The sequence below is a fragment of the Anolis sagrei genome, chromosome 7, assembly GCF_037176765.1.
Source record: "Anolis sagrei isolate rAnoSag1 chromosome 7, rAnoSag1.mat, whole genome shotgun sequence".
In the NCBI taxonomy this organism is placed as follows: Eukaryota; Metazoa; Chordata; class Lepidosauria; order Squamata; family Dactyloidae; genus Anolis; species Anolis sagrei.
Genome location: NC_090027.1, coordinates 1,907,745 through 1,924,207, shown reverse-complemented (window position 1 = coordinate 1,924,207; position 16,463 = coordinate 1,907,745). Strand labels below are relative to the sequence as shown.

At 44.3% G+C, this 16,463-nt stretch overlaps 1 protein-coding gene across 3 annotated transcripts in view; it reads left to right on the top strand.

The window, feature by feature from the left end:
- The window catches only part of NSD3 (nuclear receptor binding SET domain protein 3), a 132,723-nt gene that overhangs the window by 110,813 nt on the left and 5,447 nt on the right, over positions 1-16,463 (top strand). For all 3 annotated transcript variants that reach the window (XM_067470628.1, XM_067470627.1, XM_067470626.1), the window contains 8 exons: positions 694-850; positions 3,759-3,961; positions 4,936-5,048; positions 7,489-7,758; positions 8,861-8,977; positions 10,840-10,981; positions 14,474-14,580; positions 16,073-16,277. In XM_067470628.1, coding sequence (XP_067326729.1) covers positions 694-850; positions 3,759-3,961; positions 4,936-5,048; positions 7,489-7,758; positions 8,861-8,977; positions 10,840-10,981; positions 14,474-14,580; positions 16,073-16,277 — 1,314 coding nt within the window. The remainder of the gene's footprint in view (positions 1-693; positions 851-3,758; positions 3,962-4,935; positions 5,049-7,488; positions 7,759-8,860; positions 8,978-10,839; positions 10,982-14,473; positions 14,581-16,072; positions 16,278-16,463) is intronic.

The window sequence follows — 16,463 nt, the reverse complement described above, 5'->3', positions numbered from 1 at the left end:
TGTGATGCAGATGTAATGTTCCTCATCTCTTAATGTCACTTGCACACTCTTGTTGGAAACGCTCCATCATTAGCGATAAAGACATTAAAATGTGGCTTGCTCTGAAATGCGGAGAAAACGTTGCATGTATGAAGGTGTCCAAGTGGCCATAGTCTGGTCTGTGCTTGGAGAGATGGGGAACTGTTGCATCTGCATAGGCCACTAAAGGCGATAAACAGCGGGCAAACATTGCGGACTCTTTTTCTGTTCCATGATGTTTGAAGCAGGAAAAAAATGATCAACCTATAGGCTGCTTTGGTACACTAACTGGCTGCTAAGGGATCTGGTCATAGCCACGCAGGTTCAAAACACATTTTTGGCATTTAAATAAATCTGAGAGAGGGTCAGTCTTAATATTTATTGCCAGTTGTTGGAAACCAGGTCCAATTCACCCATTGGACGATGTGATCCAAATCACTCAAATTGATTAGCATTGTTACCTAACTTGGGTTTTGCGTTGGATTAATCTTGTACATTCCCGGTGGTTGTGTTTCGATCCCGCCTTGTGACTCTGACTAGATCCTTTATGCCGTTTGTACTGAATAAAATGGTAAACCTGTGGATATTTTCAGTTTTGGAAAACGCAGAGCTGGAGAAACATGTCTTCCGCCAAAGACCTGTAACTATAAAGTGAGCCGTGTTGTTTGTTTAAAGGTGGGAAACTCTTGTGCTGTGAATCATGCCCGGCGTCCTTCCACCCGGAATGTCTTCACATAGAGATGCCAAACGGCTCCTGGAATTGCAATGACTGTAAAGCTGGCAAGAAGCTGCGATACAAGCAGATTGTGTGGGTCAAGCTTGGAAATTACAGGCAAGTGAAGACAAAGAACAAAAATAATGTTTGTGATTGCACTGGTTACTCTTCTTATGCATTTGTATAGAATTGCTATCAATTTCTGTTTGTTTCATTCGTAAGGCTCCGTTTTCATTTTTGAGCACCTCTCCCTCAAACGGGCATCTTTCCAAATGAGCCTTTCTGTCCCAGGTCCAAAAAAACTGAATATTTTTGTCCCATTGGCGGCAATGGGAAGGTTTCCCATGCTCCCCTTCCCCTCAGTTTTAGGGCTAGAGCAGTGAGATTAGCAGGCTCTGCCTCCATTTCTCCCTGCTGTTTCCTCCAATCAGAAAACCTACCTTGCAGCACTGCTGAGATCTCTTCTTCAGAGATGGTGGGATCGTTGGTGTGGGGCTGGAATGCGCCACGCATTCTGGCGGCTTGCCAGGGCCCAAAAGCGTTGCCAGGGCCTGCAGCCAAGCACTTCCTGCTCATTGCTTGGCTGCAGGACAGGCCCTGGCAGACACTGGTGCTTTGGGTCTGCAGGCGACATATACACACACTTTCCAAGGAGAGTGCATGTGTGGCGTGTAGGCCAAAAGTGCCAGCACATGCCAGGGCCTGCAGCCAAGCACCTCCTGCTCATTGCTTGGCTGCAGGACAGGCCCTGGCAGACACTGGTGCTTTGGGTCTGCAGGCGACATATACACACACTTTCCAAGGAGAGTGCATGTGTGGCGTGTAGGCCAAAAGTGCCAGCACATGCCAGGGCCTGCAGCCAAGCACCTCCTGCTCATTGCTTGGCTGCAGGACAGGCCCTGGCAGACACTGGTGCTTTGGGTCTGCAGGCGACATATACACACACTTTCCAAGGAGAGTGCATGTGTGGCGTGTAGGCCAAAAGTGCCAGCACATGCCAGGGCCTGCAGCCAAGCACCTCCTGCTCATTGCTTGGCTGCAGGACAGGCCCTGGCAGACACTGGTGCTTTGGGTCTGCAGGCGACATATACACACACTTTCCAAGGAGAGTGCATGTGTGGCGTGTAGGCCAAAAGTGCCAGCACATGCCAGGGCCTGCAGCCAAGCACCTCCTGCTCATTGCTTGGCTGCAGGACAGGCCCTGGCAGACACTGGTGCTTTGGGTCTGCAGGCGACATATACACACACTTTCCAAGGAGAGTGCATGTGTGGCGTGTAGGCCAAAAGTGCCAGCACATGCCAGGGCCTGCAGCCAAGCACCTCCTGCTCATTGCTTGGCTGCAGGACAGGCCCTGGCAGGCACTGGTGCTCTGAGTCAGCAGGCCACATACACACACTCATTCCAAGGAGAGTGCATGTGTGATGTGTAGCCCAAAGTGCCAGCACGTGCCAGGGCCTGCAGCCGAGAGACTCCTGCTCATTGTTCGACTGCAGGACAGGCCCTGGTAGACACTGGTGCTCTGGGTCTGCAGGTCACATACACACACTCTTTCCAAGGAGAGTGCATGTGTGGTGTGTAGGCCTAAAGTGCCAGCACGTGCCAGGGCCTGCAGCCAAGAACCTCCTGCTCATTGCTTGGCTGCAAGACAGGCCCTGGCAGACACTGGGTCTGCAGGCCACATACACGCACTCTTTCCAAGGATTGTGCATGTGTGGCGTGTAGGCCCAAAGTGCCAGAATGTGCCAGGGCCTGCAGCCGAGCGCCTCCTGCTTATTGCTCGGCGGCAGGACAGGTCCTGGCAGGCACTGGTGCTCTGGGTATGCAGGCTACATACACACACTCTTTCCAAGGAGACTCCATGTGTGGCGTGTAGCCCAAAGTGCCAGCACGTGCCAGGGCCTGCAGCCGATCACTTCCTACTCATTGCTTGGCTACAGGACAGGCACTGGTGCTTTGGGTCTGCAGGCCACATAAACACACTCTTTCCAAGTAGAGTGCATGTGTGGCTTGCAAGCCCAAAGCACTAGCTCCTGCAGTGAACGCTGCGTAAGAGGTATTCGGCTGCAAGTCCTGGCAGGCATGGGTACCTTGGGCCTGCATGCTATACGTGCACTCTCTTTCCAAGAAGAGTGCATGCGTGGCGTGTAGGCCCAAACTGCCAGCGCCTTCCAGCGCCAGCAGCCAAGCGCCAAAAATCAGGCAACCAAACGGTTACCATGTGTGTTTGTGGCCTTTCCTTCATTTCACTGATATATCCATACCGGAGGGGGGTGTACTGTTTCATGCCATCCGAATGAAACAAACTATATGAAATCACAAAATAAACAGATGAAACGGTAACCGGGGCCATGACTACCAGTTACTGCTGTTGGCGTTAGAGAACAAGTCTTCTTCCATGGATAGAAGAGCCCCTTTGTTATGGAGTCCAATAAAACTCCCACTGAAGGGAAAGGGTCATTTTTGCAGGTTTTTCATTCCCCTGACCTCTTCTTTTTAATTTAATTTTACTTTTTGCTGAGAGCCTTCCAACCTTTTGAAAGGGGTGCCGAGAGAGAGATGGGGAGAATTGCTTTCCCCCTTCTTGGGAGAATGGGGGCATCCCATGCAGAGAACTCAGATTAAAGTAAATAGTCAGCTCTCCACATTCCTTCTGTTATGGGTGGAGGATCCCTGAAAAATTTAAAAAAATATGAACTAAAAATGCTGTTTGTTGTTGTTTTTAACTTCTCAGAGATCTCTGTAGTTTTTCTAGCACATCATTGTGGTTGACATATCACAAACAATAAGTAGCCAGAATGATTAGTAAAAGCTCTTCCAGTGTTTACTAACTTTGTTTGATTTATTTCCAAGGCTGAATTCTAGCATTCCATCTCTGTTTTCAGAGGTTCGTTGAACATGGCCTTGGAGTAGATCCCCCGAGAGGTCCCTCAAAACGAACAGAGCTAAAAACTTGAATGAGTTAGTCACCTGTGTTTCACAAATTGGTGTCTGCTCCCCCCGCTGATCTCTCTCCGTCCTTTTTAGGTGGTGGCCAGCTGAGATCTGCAACCCCAGGTCGGTTCCTCTCAACATACAGGGCCTCAAACACGATATCGGGGACTTTCCCGTTTTTTTCTTTGGTTCACATGACTACTATTGGGTACATCAGGGCAGAGTCTTCCCTTACGTTGAAGGAGACAAAAGCTTTGCGGAAGGGCAAACTAACATTAACAAGACCTTCAAGAAAGGTAACAACTCAATAGAATTTCTGGTGCTTTCATGACAAAAGCTCCACATTTTCTGCATCTGCATGACTTACTAACTAACGGCAATTCAATGTTTCCATGCCTAAAATATTCCCCAGATTTTCCATGTTAACAATATCTTTCAAGTAGCAATCTAGTGGGAAATGCCACAACATTTAAGCTCATTTGTATTAGTACAGTTGTATATACTGTATATACTCGAGTATAAGCCTAGTTTTTCAGTCCTTTTTTTAGGCTGAAAAAGTCTCCCCTGGCTTATACTCGAGTCAAGGTTATTTATTATTTTACTTTGTTGTTGTTGTTGTTGTTGTTTTTGTTGTTATTTACTTTATTATTGTTATTACATTTATTATTTTACTCTATTTATTATTGTTATTGTTACATTTATTATTTTACTCTATTATTGTTACTATTCCATTTATTATTTTACTCTATTATTATTATTATTATTATTATTACTATTATTATTATTTTACTCTATTTATTATTATTGGAAGGATATGTAAGCATATTTACATTGAAGAGGGTTAGAATAATGGTTGAATCAGAGCCTTATGTTGAATTATAGTTTTGTGTAAATATTCAAAAACATTTAACCAACTGATGCCTCAATTAATGTAATTTTATTGGTATTTTTATTTTGAAATTGACCCATAAATGCTGCATTTCCCACCCTCGGTTTATATTCGAGTCAATCCATTTCCCCAGTTTTTTGTGGTAAAATTATGTGCCTTGGCTTATATTCAGGTTGGCTTATACTCGAGTATATATGGTATATCAATTTATTATGGAATAATAGATTCATTGTCTAAGCTTTCTTTAACTGGCTGACACTCCAGGTGTGAGATTGCTTAGAACGGCTTTGTTGTCGCTCACCAGATCTTACCTATCTGTCAAGTGCTTTTCCACATTTTAGCCTTAACTCCTTCACATGTTTTTGGATTCTTCTCAAACAGCACTCGAAGAAGCAGCAAAACGCTTCCAGGAACTCAAAGCACAAAGAGAAAGCAAAGAAGCACTTGAGATTGAGCGGAATTCCAGGAAGCCGCCGCCCTATAAACATATTAAAGTAAGTTTTCCTCTATTATTATTATTATTATTATTATTATCTCTTTATTATCTTTTTATCAGAGATCCAGGATATCTGCAAAAAACTATTATTATTATTATTATTATTATTATTATTATTATCATCTCTTTATTATCTCTTTATGAGAGATCCAGAATATCTGCAAAAAAATTATTATTATTATTATTATTATTATTATTATTATTATTATCTCTTTATTTATTTATTTATTTATTTACTTTGCTTCTGTACGGCTGTATCTCAAGCCCGAAGGCGACTCACAGCGGTTCACAAACAGTAGAAACAGCAGTGGTTCCATGCAACATATAACAATTGACTTAACACATTATCCATAAATTACCAATAAGCCATTACAATGCACAATTATTACAAAAAACAACCGTACCCAATCTTCTCATCATCCAAGCGTAGTCCAGGTTCGTCGTCCATTGTTCCATTCCTATGTTCCATTACCAGATTGCACTAAATTATTATCTCTTTATCAGAGATCCAGGATATCTGCATGCCCACCCCCCTCCAAACACCTACCCTTTTCACCTGGTCATGCGTAGCACTTTTTAATTTTAATTATTACATTTGGCCCTGCCACAGATTTTAATTGTGTCATGGTGTGTTGTTAATGTTATTGCCTTGTTTTTGAGTTATTTTGCTGTATTGTTGTTGTTCTTACTCTTGTATTTGGACTCGGCCTCTTGTAAGCCACACCGAGTCCTCCGGGAGATGGTAGCGGGGTACAAATAAAGGATTATTATTATTATTATTATTATTATTATTATTATTATTATTATTATTGGATACATAACAAGATTAGTACACAGCAAACAAGATTGCTATGCTGGCTTTTGTGTTTGATCACACGTCTGACACTTCCCAATACAATTACTACTACTACTACTACTAGCTTGATTACCCAAGTCATTTTTTATTTGACAAAATGCATAAGGTTGTGGGTGAACTACAATTCACATCAAGCCAGGTTCACCCCTGATACTCCATTACTATGTAAAGTTTGTCGTGTTGGGCAAGTTTGCTCTGGGTGCATCATCAGTGGGGTTCAGTGTGCTCTCTGGCTGCAGGATGAATTACAACTCCCACCATGGTGGGTCAGTCCCGTCAAATCCCTCCAGTTCATGCAGTTGGTCATGGGGGTTCTGTGTGCCAAGTTAGGTCCAGGTCCATCATCGGTGGGGTGTAGAGTACTCTTATATTGCAGGTGAACTATAAATCCCAGTACCTACAACAGCCATAAGTCAAGGTAAATGCCCCCCCCCCCCCCAAAAAAAACAACTCTCCAGTATTTTTCTTTGGACAAGGGGGTTCTTTGTGCCAAACGTGGTTCAGGTCCATTGTCAGTGAGGGTCACAGTTCTCTTACTTGATGCAGGGTGAACTACAGCTTCCATCATGTTGAAGAGAAATGTTGACAAGCTGGAATGTGTCCAGAGGAGGGCAACTCAAATGATCAAGGGTCGGGAGAACAAGCCCTATGAGGAGCAGCTTAAGGAGCCAGGCATGTTTAGCCTGAATAAGAGACAGCTGAGAGGAGACATGATGAGAGCCATGGGTGAAGATGGGAGGGGAAGTCATAGGATGAGGGGAGCAAGCTTCCTTTCTGCTTCCCTGTAGACTAGGACGCAATGGGACAGTGGCTTCAAAGTTCCACCTGAGCATGAGGAAGAACTTCCCGACTGTGAGAGTTGTTCAGCAGTGGAACTCTCTGCCCCGGAGTGTGGTGGAGGCTCCTTCTATGGAGGCTTTTAAGCAGAGGCTGGATGGCCATCTGTCAGGGGTGATTTGAATGCAATTTTCCTGTTTCTTGGCAGAATGGGGTTGGACTGGAGGGCACAAGGTTTCTTCCAACTCTAGGATTCTATGATTCTGTGAGTCAATTCCCCCAACTCCTCCAGTATGATTAGTTGCTGATTAGTTTTGCTCTGTTTGTTGTGCAAAGTTGAAAAGAGTAGGAAAGGGTTAAGGGAGAGGTGGAGGGCGGGATCACACAAATTCCACACCAGTTGAGAGAGTACGAAACACTGGGATGTCTGTGGTGGAGAAAACACGTAAAATCTAGGCTGAAAGTATCTCCAAATGAAAGCATTCCTCGGGTGGTGGGCAGTATAGTGTTTGTGGAGGACATTGGCAGGGGTTAGGCTACATGCTCATGGTGCTTGCTATATTTTGAAATATCATGGGGTGGGGGACGACTTTCTACCTCCTTTTTCATGCTGGAGCTGTGTGCCCTTAGAACTGAGATGACCACAAGAACGCTATAGTTTCAAATCTTCTGAAAAGTGATCTTTTCAACTGAGAGTTTAGGAAAGTTGTGAGTTTGATGATGCCCCTATGAGCTACTGCTGTGCTGCTTCATATAGAGTAGGAAATAGGAGTTTTTCATCACTTCTTTATTCTCTTTTCCGTAGTCCAATAAAGTCGTAGGGAAGGTTCAGATTCAAGTTGCGGACTTATCGGAAATCCCGCGGTGCAACTGCAAGCCGTCGGATGAGAACCCCTGCGGGCTGGAGTCCGAATGCCTCAACCGGATGCTCCAGTACGAGTGCCACCCTCAGGTTTGCCCCGCAGGAGAGCGCTGCCAGAACCAGTGCTTCACCAAAAGGCTCTACCCAGAGGCAGAAATTATCAAGACCGACCGACGCGGCTGGGGCCTCCGGACAAAGCGGAACATTAAAAAGGTACCCCTTCAGATGACATCTTGGAACTTTGGCATGGAGTCTGGACCCATGGCTGTTTTTTTGCCGTGTTTTATCTTTCACTAGCTGTACGTGCCACGCGTTGCTGTGACCAACCTTCCCTCCCTCTTTCTCCTCCTTTATTTCTCTCCTTCCTTCCTTCCTTCCTTCCTTCCCTCCCTCGCTCCTTCCTTCCCTTTTTTTCCTTCCTTCCTTCCTTCCCTCCTTCCTTCCTTCCCTCCCTTTCTCCCTCCCTCTCTCTTTCTCCTCCTTTCTTTCTCTCCTTCCTTCCTTCCTTCCTTCCTTCCCTTCCCTTCCTTCCTTCCCTTTCTTTCTTTCTTTCTTTCTTTCTTTCTTTCTTTCTTCCCTTCCTTCCTTCCTTCCTTCCTTCTCCTTCCTTCCTTCCTTCCTTCCTTCCTTCCCTCCCTCCCTCCCTCCCTTCCTTCCTTCCCTCCCTCTCTCTTTCTCCTCCTTTCTTTCTCCTCCTTTCTTTCTCTCCTTCCTTCCTTCCTTCCTTCCCCTTCCTTCCTTCCTTCGTCCCTCCTTCCCTCCCTCCCCTTTTTTCCTTCCTTCCTTCCTTCCTTCCTTCCTTCCTTCCTTCCTTCCTTCCTTCGTCCCTCCTTCCCTCCCTCCTCTTTTTCCTTCCTTCCTTCCTTCCTTCCCTCCCTCTCTCCCTCTCTCTTTCTCCTCCTTTCTTTCTCTCCTTCCTTCCTTCCTTCATTCCTTACAGACAGCCAATTCTCTCACAACAGGATGCTCCTGACACGACAGAAAATAAATAAATAAAAAGTGTTAAGATGGGAAGAAACTGCAACTCCATTAATTTCTTCTGCGGCCCTGTGGCCCTATTTGATTGGCAAGATGCCAAAACTGATTAGTAATCCGCATACTTGCAACCTTAAATTACACAAACACCGTATTTATCCCCTTTACATTGATTCTTAGGAGGACAGAGGTTTTTGTGGGTCCCAAGTCTCTAATATTCAACTCAAAGGCTCCCTTTGCCTCATTGCATTGACTGTCTTTTTACAACAACTTGTACCTTTGGAAGCTTATAATAATAATAATGTTACCACGTCATTGCTTTTCTTTCTGTTTCTTTCAGGGTGAATTTGTCAATGAATATGTGGGTGAATTAATTGACGAGGAGGAATGTCGGTTGCGGATCAAACGGGCCCACGAGAACAGCGTGACTAATTTTTATATGTTAACTGTTACCAAGGTAAATGGAGAGCGATTGTATAATAATAATAATAATAATAATAATAATAATAATAATAATAATAATAAACTTTGGGTCATCATCATCATCATCACCTTTGGGTTGTTGTAGGTGTTTTCGGGCTATATGGCCATGTTCTAGAGGCATTTTCTCCTGACGTTTCGCCTGCATCTATGGCAAGCATCCTCAGAGGTAGTGAGGATGCTTGCCGTAGATGCAGGCGAAACGTCAGGAGAAAATGCCTCTAGAACATGGCCATATAGCCCGGAAAACCTACAACAACCCAGTGATTCCGGCCGTGAAAGCCTTCGACAATACATAATCTTTATTTGTACCCCGTTCCATCTCCCCGATGGGGACTTGGTGCGGCTTACATGAGGCCAAGCCCAAAACAACAATTACATGAAATAAAACAAAACCGAAAACGCAAATAATAAACAATAATAATGCAATTACATAAAACAAAAGACAACATAGCAATATAAAATTACAATAAACACAATCACGGTAACATGGGCGAGCTACATGTAATGGATAAAAGAAAATTAGGTAGAAACAGATTAAAACCTCCGACGAGATAAACAAGGACAGATTATTTCTGGAGGAGAGCTCGTTTTAGTGGAGGTCGTGGAGCAAAACTTTCCCATGGGGGGAATGCACTCCAATAACAAAAAAAAAACATTAGACTAAACACTAGTATGAGGATGTAGATCTACTCATCAAATGCACTGCAGAAGGGCTTTTTAAAGGTTTCTAGGGAAGGGGCTTTCCTAATCTCTCCAGGGAGTGAGTTCCAGAATCGGGGAGCCACAGAGGAGAAGGCTCTCTCCCTTGTAGTCACCAAGTGAGTCTGGGAGACTGGCGGGGGCGAAAGAAGGGCCTCCCCAGAAGAACGGAGGGCCCGAGATGGTTCATGGAGAGAGATAAGGTCACGCAGGTAGGCAGGTCCCAAACCGTTTAGGGCTTTATAGGTGATAACCTGCACCTTGAATTGGGCCCGGAAAATAAACAGCAGCCAGTGGAGCTCCTTAAACGGGGCGGGGGGGGGGGGGGGGTTGACCGCTCCCTGTAGGTTGCCCCAGTTATTAGTCTGGCTGCTGAACGTTGGACAAGTTGTAATTTCCAGACCGTCTTCAAGGGTAGCCCCACGTAGAGAGCATTACAGTAGTCCAATCTAGAGGTAACTAAGGCATGGACCACCATGGTCAAGCCAGACTTCACGAGGTAAGGTCGCAGTTGGCGCACAAGTTTTAACTGCGTGAAGACCCTCCCGGCCACCGCCGACACCTTTGTATATGTCCATGCGGATGCTTGTACGAGTGCAGTAAGCAGAGTGAGTAGATAATAGGTACCGCTGCGGTGGGAAGGTAATGGGGCTCCATGCAGCCATGCCATCTAAATGACCTTGGAGGTGTCTACGGAGAACGCCGGCTCTTTGCTTAGAAATGGAGATGAGTCCCACAGTTGGACACGACTGGACTTCATGTCAGGGGAAAACCTTTACCTTTATATAATAATAATAATAATAATAATAATAATAATAATAATAATACTTTTTTTATACCCCGCTCCATCTCCCCAAGGGGGACTTGGTGAGGCTTACATGAGGCCACGCCCATCAATACAGTACACACAATATAACACAAAAACATAGTAGCACCAAAAAAAATAATACATAAAATGCAAAACCAATATAATAAGCGACACTACAATATAAAATCACATTTACTAAGTGTCTGGCAGCATGAAATCTGTCAGAAGTACTGCGACTCTAGATTCTGTTGTTGCTGTCGTAAAGTCAAAGATGGCCACTCTGTAAGATGAGTGCTTCAGTTCTGTCTTTCTCTTTGGTTGCCTTGAAGGACCGCATAATCGATGCCGGCCCAAAGGGGAATTACTCCCGCTTTATGAACCACAGCTGCCACCCCAACTGTGAGACCCAGAAGTGGACGGTGAACGGGGACGTCCGAGTTGGGCTCTTTGCTGTGTCCGATATTCCTGCAGGTAAACGTCTTTCCTGCATTTCTCTCTCTTCCTTTTCAAATTTAGACGTGATAGAGGCAATCCAAGCCTCAGTGGCCCTGGGCTGGAAGGACCACAAGAAATGGGATATAAAAACTTGGTATAAATATCTAACCGATTACCTTCTCCAAGATTATATTAGCGAAAGGAAAAGTTACTATACGACGGGTCAAAGCAGATGGACATAGGAAGCAAAATGGATGGAAGGGTCTCATATACAGAATAAAGGGGAAAGATAAATATACGGTGTTAAATAAGACTATTCTCATGATTGAACCATTGTAATAAACACAGCAAAAGTACTTAACTGTTCCTGGGCTGGGGGGGTGGGGGGTGGGATTGGGGAAGATACTGGTATTTTGAATGTTAATTGCAAAGATGGTATGTTTCTATGTATTATACAATAAAAATTTTTGCCCACATCTATGGCAAACATCCTCAGAGGATTATTACTATTACTATTATTATTATTATTAACCCAATTTTCTTATGGATCCCCCGGTGACGCAGTGGGTTAAACCCCTGTGCCAGCAGACCTAAAGACCGACAGGTTGCAGGTTCAAATCCGGGGAGAGGCGGATGAGCTCCCTCTATCAGCTCCAGCTCCCCATGCGGGGACATGAGAGAAGCCTCCCACAAGGATGGTCAAAACATCAAAACATCCGGGCGTCCCCTGGGCAACGTCCTTGCAGACGGCCAATTCTCTCACACCAGAAGCAACTTGCAGTTTCTCAGGTCGCTACTGACACGACAAAAAAACAAAAACAAAACAACCCCCCCCCCCCCCATTTTCCTAGTTTCCAACAAACCTCACAATCACTAAGGCTGCCTGCCACAGATTCAGGCAAAACATCAGGTGAGAATGCTTCTAGAACATGGCCATATAGCCCGAAAAACCAACAACAACCCAGTGATTCCAGCCATGAAAGCCTTTGACAATACAGTCTAGATTTTGTTTGAATGATCTAAGTATTGCATTGCTCTTCCTTAGGATTGCAATTGAATGATTTGGCTGCGGTAATGTACAAAAATTGTGGCAAAAATATTAGAGTTGAAAAAGACTCCAAGGGCCACCCAGTCCAACTCCCTTCTGCCATACAGGAACACACAATCAAAACACTCCCGACAGATGGCCATCCAGTCTCAGCTTAAAAACTTCTGGAGTAACTTTGAGAAACTTATTTTTTTCCATGTGAAAAGGAATCGTGAATGATACCATGGCAAGGGTATGCTTTGACTACTAACGAAGAACTGTTTCCTTGGGTTGCTGCGGTTTTCCAGGCTGTAAGGTCATATTCCAAAAGCATTCCCTCCTGACGTTTCTCCCACCTCTCTGGCAGGCATCCTCAGAGGTTGTGAGGTCTGTTGGAAACTAGGAAAATGGGGTTTATAGATCTGTGAAATAATATCTAGGGTGGGAGAAAGAACTCTTGCCTGTTGGAGGGAAGTGTGACTGTTGCAGTTGATCACCACTGTTTTCACGTGGTGAGATGTTTTCCACCCTGGGCATGCGTATTCAGCAGCAGAGCAGCCAAGCACAAGGGCAGATGTCTTTGCTGTATCTGGTTGTGATCCCCAGGTTGTGCCAGTCAGCTTTTGTATGATATTATATGATACTAGCGGTCCCCTGCCAGGCGTTGCTGTGGCCGGTCTGTTGATCTGGAAAATAAAGTAAAGTGTTGGTTTCTAATATACGTAATTTCTTCATGCTTGTGAGTAAACAGTATTTCTTGCTATTTCTTTGTCAGTGTTGATGTGGAGATTGATTGGTTTGCAAGCTCTGAAACATGCCACATATCATTGTCCTTCTTCAGAGGTCCCTTTCAAATCTAGGATACTATATCTGTGTGTGTGGGAATCATAACTATCTATCTATCTATCTATCTATCTATCTATCTATCTATCTATCTCTATCTGTCTATCTATCTATCTATCTATCTATCTATGGCTGGATGGCTCTTTGTTAGGAGGGCTTTGATTACCTTTTCTTGCCCTGGTGAAGGGAGTTGGATTGGATGGCCTTAAGTATTTTCTGTTGGTCATGCATAGGGGTTCTATGTGGGAAGTTTGCCCTGATTCTGTTGTTCGTGGGGTTCAGAATGCTCATTGATTGTAGGTGAACTGTGAATCCCAGTGACTACAACTCCCAAATGTCAAGGTCTATTTCCCCCAAACTCCATCTGTGTTCATATCTGGGCATATTGAGTACTCATGCCAAACTTTGGTCCATATCCATCATTGTTTGTGTCCACAGTGCTCTCTGGATGTAGGTGAACTACAACTCCCAAACTTAAGGTCAATGCCCACCAAACCCTTCTAGTATTTTCTGTTGGTCATGGGAGTTCTGTGTGCCAAGTTTGGTTCAATTCCATCATTGGTGGAGTTCAGAATGCACTTTGATTGTAGGTGAACTATAAATCCCAGCAACTACAACTCCTAAATAACAACTCCTAAATTTTTTGAGTGATGGCCACTCCTTGTGTAGTGAGACATTTTGTTGCCAAATTTGGTATCATTTCGTTCATTGGTTCTTTTGTTTTTAAGGTACTCATTATGCACAGAGCAGTTATATATATATATATGTAGATTATTTCTAGCGCCCACTTTTTGCTTGGTAGCCAAGCAGTGCTTTTTGTATTTCCAATTGAGCGGCATGCAGGAAAGGCGGGTGCTTTTGCTGCCATCGTAATCAAGGGCAGGGAGTGGAAAGTCAACATCTGAATCCCACCAGACCAGACCAAATCCATCTTTCACGCTTTGCCTGAAGGACTCCTTTTGACCTTGACAAGCAAGGGAGTAGTCATGAACTTTGAATGTTTTGTATACCAAGCCAACCTTTTCACGATTTGACCTCAGTTGTTGCATCATAGAATCATAGAATCCTAGAGTTGGAAGAGACCTCCTGGGCCATCCAGTCCAACCCCATTCTGCCAAGAAGTGGGAATATTGCATTCAAAGCACCCCTGACAGATGGCCATCTAGCCTGTTTCAAAGCCTCCAAAGAAGGAGCCTTCACCATACTGCGGGGCAGAGAGTTCCACTGCTGAACGGCTCTCACAGTCAGGAAGTTCTTCCTCATGTTCAGATGGAATCTCCTCTCTTGTAGTTTGAAGCCATTGTTCCTCGTCCTAGTCTCCAGGGAAGCAGAAAACAAGCTTGCTCCCTCTTCCTCCCTGTGGTTTCCTCTCACATATGTATACATGGCTATCATATCTCATCCTTCTCTTCTTCAGGCTAAACATGCCCAGCTCCTTAAGCCGCTCCTCATAGGGCTTGTTCTCCAGACCCTTGATCATTTGAGTCGCCCTCCTCTGGACACATTCCAGCTTGTCAATATCTCTCCTGAACTTTGGTGCCCAGAATTGGACACAATATTCCAGGCGTGGTCTAGACAGTTCTGAAGTATCAAAGCAAACACGCTTGCAAGCATTTCCCAGGCGCCTGTTGTGTAAACGATGTCTTTTGAACTTCCAGGGATGGAGTTAACGTTTAACTATAATCTGGATTGCCTGGGGAATGGCAGGACCGAATGCCATTGTGGAGCAGATAACTGCAGTGGATTCCTAGGAGTGCGGCCAAAGGTTAGTAGTGGGACCTTCTGGGAATCGGTCAGCAGGCGGGATGGAATGTTGCACCTGAATCCACAGACAGTTCAGTCTGTGTCCAGAGAAAGTTACTGTGGCGATGATTCCTCCCTATGATGTCTATGTGTAATCTCTTACATGGCTGCAACCAAACACAATGTCTGACTGAAGCCATTTGGATAATGCACTGCTTCTGATTACTGTCTCTACAGGTTTATTTATTTATTGTGTCAGGGGCAACCAGACCATTGTATTAGTTTTCTAACAGAACAAAACAAACAATCAAACAAAATATGAAGTTTGCAAACTTGGCATTCTATTAAATGTCCTTTGACCAGTCTCTGTCCCCTTGGAGTGCCTCTGGTGTTGCCGCAAGGAGGTCCTCCCTTGTGCATCATGTGGCAGGGCTCAGGTTGCATCACAGCAGGTGGTCAGTGGTTTGCTCTTCTCCACACTCGCATGTCATGGATTCCACTTTGTGGCCCCATTTCTGGAGGTTGGCTCTGGTTTGCCTACTCTGGAACATGATTAAAGTGTGGTAAATAAATAAATAAAATAAATTTATCTGTGTGAGAAAGAAGCTCAGCATGGAAGCAAAGAAGGAAGTATAAAATTTTTTATTTGCTCTGTGGAAATGCTGTTCTTGTAAATAGTGCAACCATATTATTTTGCTATAAGGAAAAGTCTCCTATGGAAGAGATCACATTGGTCTGTGTGTTTTTGTTCCTTTTCATCACTTTGGGCTACTGGTGCTGGGTCACGCTGCTGCTAACAAGTTACTCTGCTATATATTTATGAGGAGGGTCTTTTGTTCCTAAGCCCACTCGCCCAACACAAACTGCATCCTCCCAGATGTTATTGTATCCCAACTCTCATCAGCTCTAGTCATGGTGTCCAATTATGAGTTGTATGTCAGAGATTGACGCTGCCCAGCGGAAGAAATGCTAGATCAAACAGACACAGATTTGCAAATAAGGACTCTGCAAGCTTTTAGTTACAAAAGAAAACTAAGTTTTACTAAGGACACACAGCAAACATATCTTTCTCTAACGAGCTACATTTAGGAAGAGAACTAGTCAAAACCGAAAGCCAAAACACTTCTGCACATCTGCTTATCTTCTCTTGCTTGAAGCTGGCAACTCCCTTCAGTTTCTCACCAGAACAAAGCTTATCTTACTTTCTCAAGTTCACTTAATCACAGCCTCAACGCTAAACATTTCTGCACAGCATTTTCCATTCACAGTGGCATCCATCTTTGCAATACATAGAAGCACATTTAAAGCACATACATAACTCAATTAATCCTGACATTGTAGTCCAGCATTTGGAGGAGAACTACATACAGTGACATGAAGAATTGAGTTTGACACTGTCACATACCCTCATCTCCTACTTTCGTTACAGGAAGAGGAATGAGGGGTTGTTATTAGCACTTCTTTTCCTTTGGGGAGCATTTCTAACCTTGCCCTTTACCATTCCCCTCAACCAGACGGCATGTGCAACTGCAAACGAAGAGAAAGCGAAGAATGCAAAATTGAAGCAGAAGAAGCGGAAGATAAAGACCGAGCAGAAGCAGATGCACGAGGACAACTGTTTCCAGTGTGGAGATGGGGGTGAATTGGTCATGTGTGACAAAAAAGACTGTCCCAAAGCGTACCACCTCCTCTGCCTTAACCTGACGCAGCCACCCTTTGGTAGGTGCAAGAGGTCATCATTAACTAGTCATTCCCCACAATGTACTTATTTTATTTATTTATTTATTTATTTATTTAGAACTTTTATATACCGGTCGTCTCGACCTCCGCAGAGGGACTCAGTCCGGTTCACAACAAAAGATTCATAAACAATACACCCCATAATTCACTAAAACATTAAAATAC